General features: G+C 61.9%; 1 protein-coding gene across 1 annotated transcript; it reads right to left on the minus strand.

Moving 5' to 3' along the window:
- Nucleotides 1–627: 627 nt before the first annotated feature.
- DQ04_19411000 (translation initiation factor 2 subunit) lies at nucleotides 628–1,596 on the minus strand (the record flags this gene model as incomplete). Its single annotated transcript, XM_009317816.1, has 1 exon — nucleotides 628–1,596. One exon carries the CDS (start codon nucleotides 1,594–1,596, stop codon nucleotides 628–630), a length of 969 nt encoding a protein of 322 aa, XP_009316091.1.
- Between the last annotated feature and the right edge of the window lie 62 nt (nucleotides 1,597–1,658).

Here is a 1,658-nt window from a genome sequence, read left to right on the forward strand (position 1 = left end):
GGCGGGCGTCGCCCCCGGAACCGCATCGCGTAGCCGCTGCGCTGCCGCCTCGCGGTCCGGCAGGCGGGCAACGCGGTGCAGACGGTAGAGATCGTCGAAGAGTTGCTGCGGCGTCGTGCCGCGCGCCGCACACGACTCAACAACGCGGTCGACGGTCTTAACCTCCGCGAAGTTGAAGATGCGGAGAAACTCGCGCAGGTCGCTCTTGTCGAGCTCTGTAAAGGTCGCCACCATTGCGAGGCACACCGCCAACACCACTACCACACCACCCTACTGCTACTAACTGTGTGAAGAGTTCCCCCCTTTTTATTACCGTTAGTATTATTATTATTATTATTGTGTGAGTGTGTGTGGTGTAGGACGCAGAATGATGGGTGGATAGGGGAGCGAAAGAACTGTTCCGGTTGGCGTGGGTGCACACTCGCCTCGTATTCGACCCACACACAAAGTAACTTTGCACGTTCCTCTTCCTAACAACAACAACAACAACAGCAGCAGCAACACCAACGAAGTCAATTACGCGTCGACACACCATACCAGCGACGCGCCGTGTCAGATTATGCCCCCGCCAGGGTTTGGCCGCTGCCGCCGATGACGCTCTTCGTTTGTTCTCTCTTTTCCACTTCACTACGCCACGATGCAGGCAATGTCGAAGAACGGCGCTGCTTCTGCTGGTTGCACAACACCGCGCTCTGTTATGATACCGCCCGTGATGAGCGCCGCCGGTGTGATGTCAAAGACGGGGTTCCAAATGCGCAGCTGCGGCCCGTTCGCCACCACGCGCTGCCGCGTAACCATGTTGTGTGTAATCTCCACCGTTTCGCGCTCCTCAATCGTGACGCTGTCGCCGTCGGGTGTGTTTGGGTCGAGCGTTGTCGACGGGGCTGCAACAAAGAAGGGGACACGGTGCTGCGCGGCCGCAACGGCGAGGCTGTACGTGCCAATCTTGTTCGCCGTGTCGCCGTTCAGGCAGACGCGGTCGGCGCCAACAATCACGGCGTCGATGCAGCACGACCGCATCAGTGCGGCGGCGGCGCTGTCGCAGAGCAGCGTGCACGGGATCTGCTCCTGCACGCACTCGTAGACAGTGAGCCGCGCGCCCTGATTCCACGGCCGCGTCTCGCACGCGTACAGCTGCTCGAGGCGGCCGTCGTAGAAAAGCTGCCTCACAACGCCGAGCGCCGTGCCGTAGCGCGACGTCGCGAGGGCGCCAGTGTTGCAAATCGTCAGCACACGCACCTTCGGCTTCTGCGCGAGCTTCAGAATGTGCGCCGCCCCGTGGCGCATGATACCCTCGTTGTAGGCGACGTCGTCGGCGTAGATCTTCTCCGCCAGCCGGACGCAGGCCTCCACCATCGCCCCTGGTGTGTGGGCCTCGACCGCTGCAATGTCGCACTTCATCTGCGTGAGTGTCTTGGAGAGATTCACGGCGGTCGGGCGCGCCGTCATAACGGTGTCGCAGCTCGCCAGCAGAAACTGCCGCGCGTCCTCCGCAGACTGCCAGGCGTCTGGTCGCTGCTGCAGCTCCCGCTCAGCGGCGACGGCGATGGCGATGGCGGCGCTCACGGCGATGGCGGGTGCCCCACGCACGCGCATCTCCTTAATGGCGGTGCAGATGTCCTCAATGGTACGGATGTCATCAAACACCGTCCCGAATG

This window comes from Trypanosoma grayi (assembly GCF_000691245.1).
Source record: "Trypanosoma grayi strain ANR4 Tgr_1941_V1, whole genome shotgun sequence".
NCBI classification, from domain to species: Eukaryota; Euglenozoa; class Kinetoplastea; order Trypanosomatida; family Trypanosomatidae; genus Trypanosoma; species Trypanosoma grayi.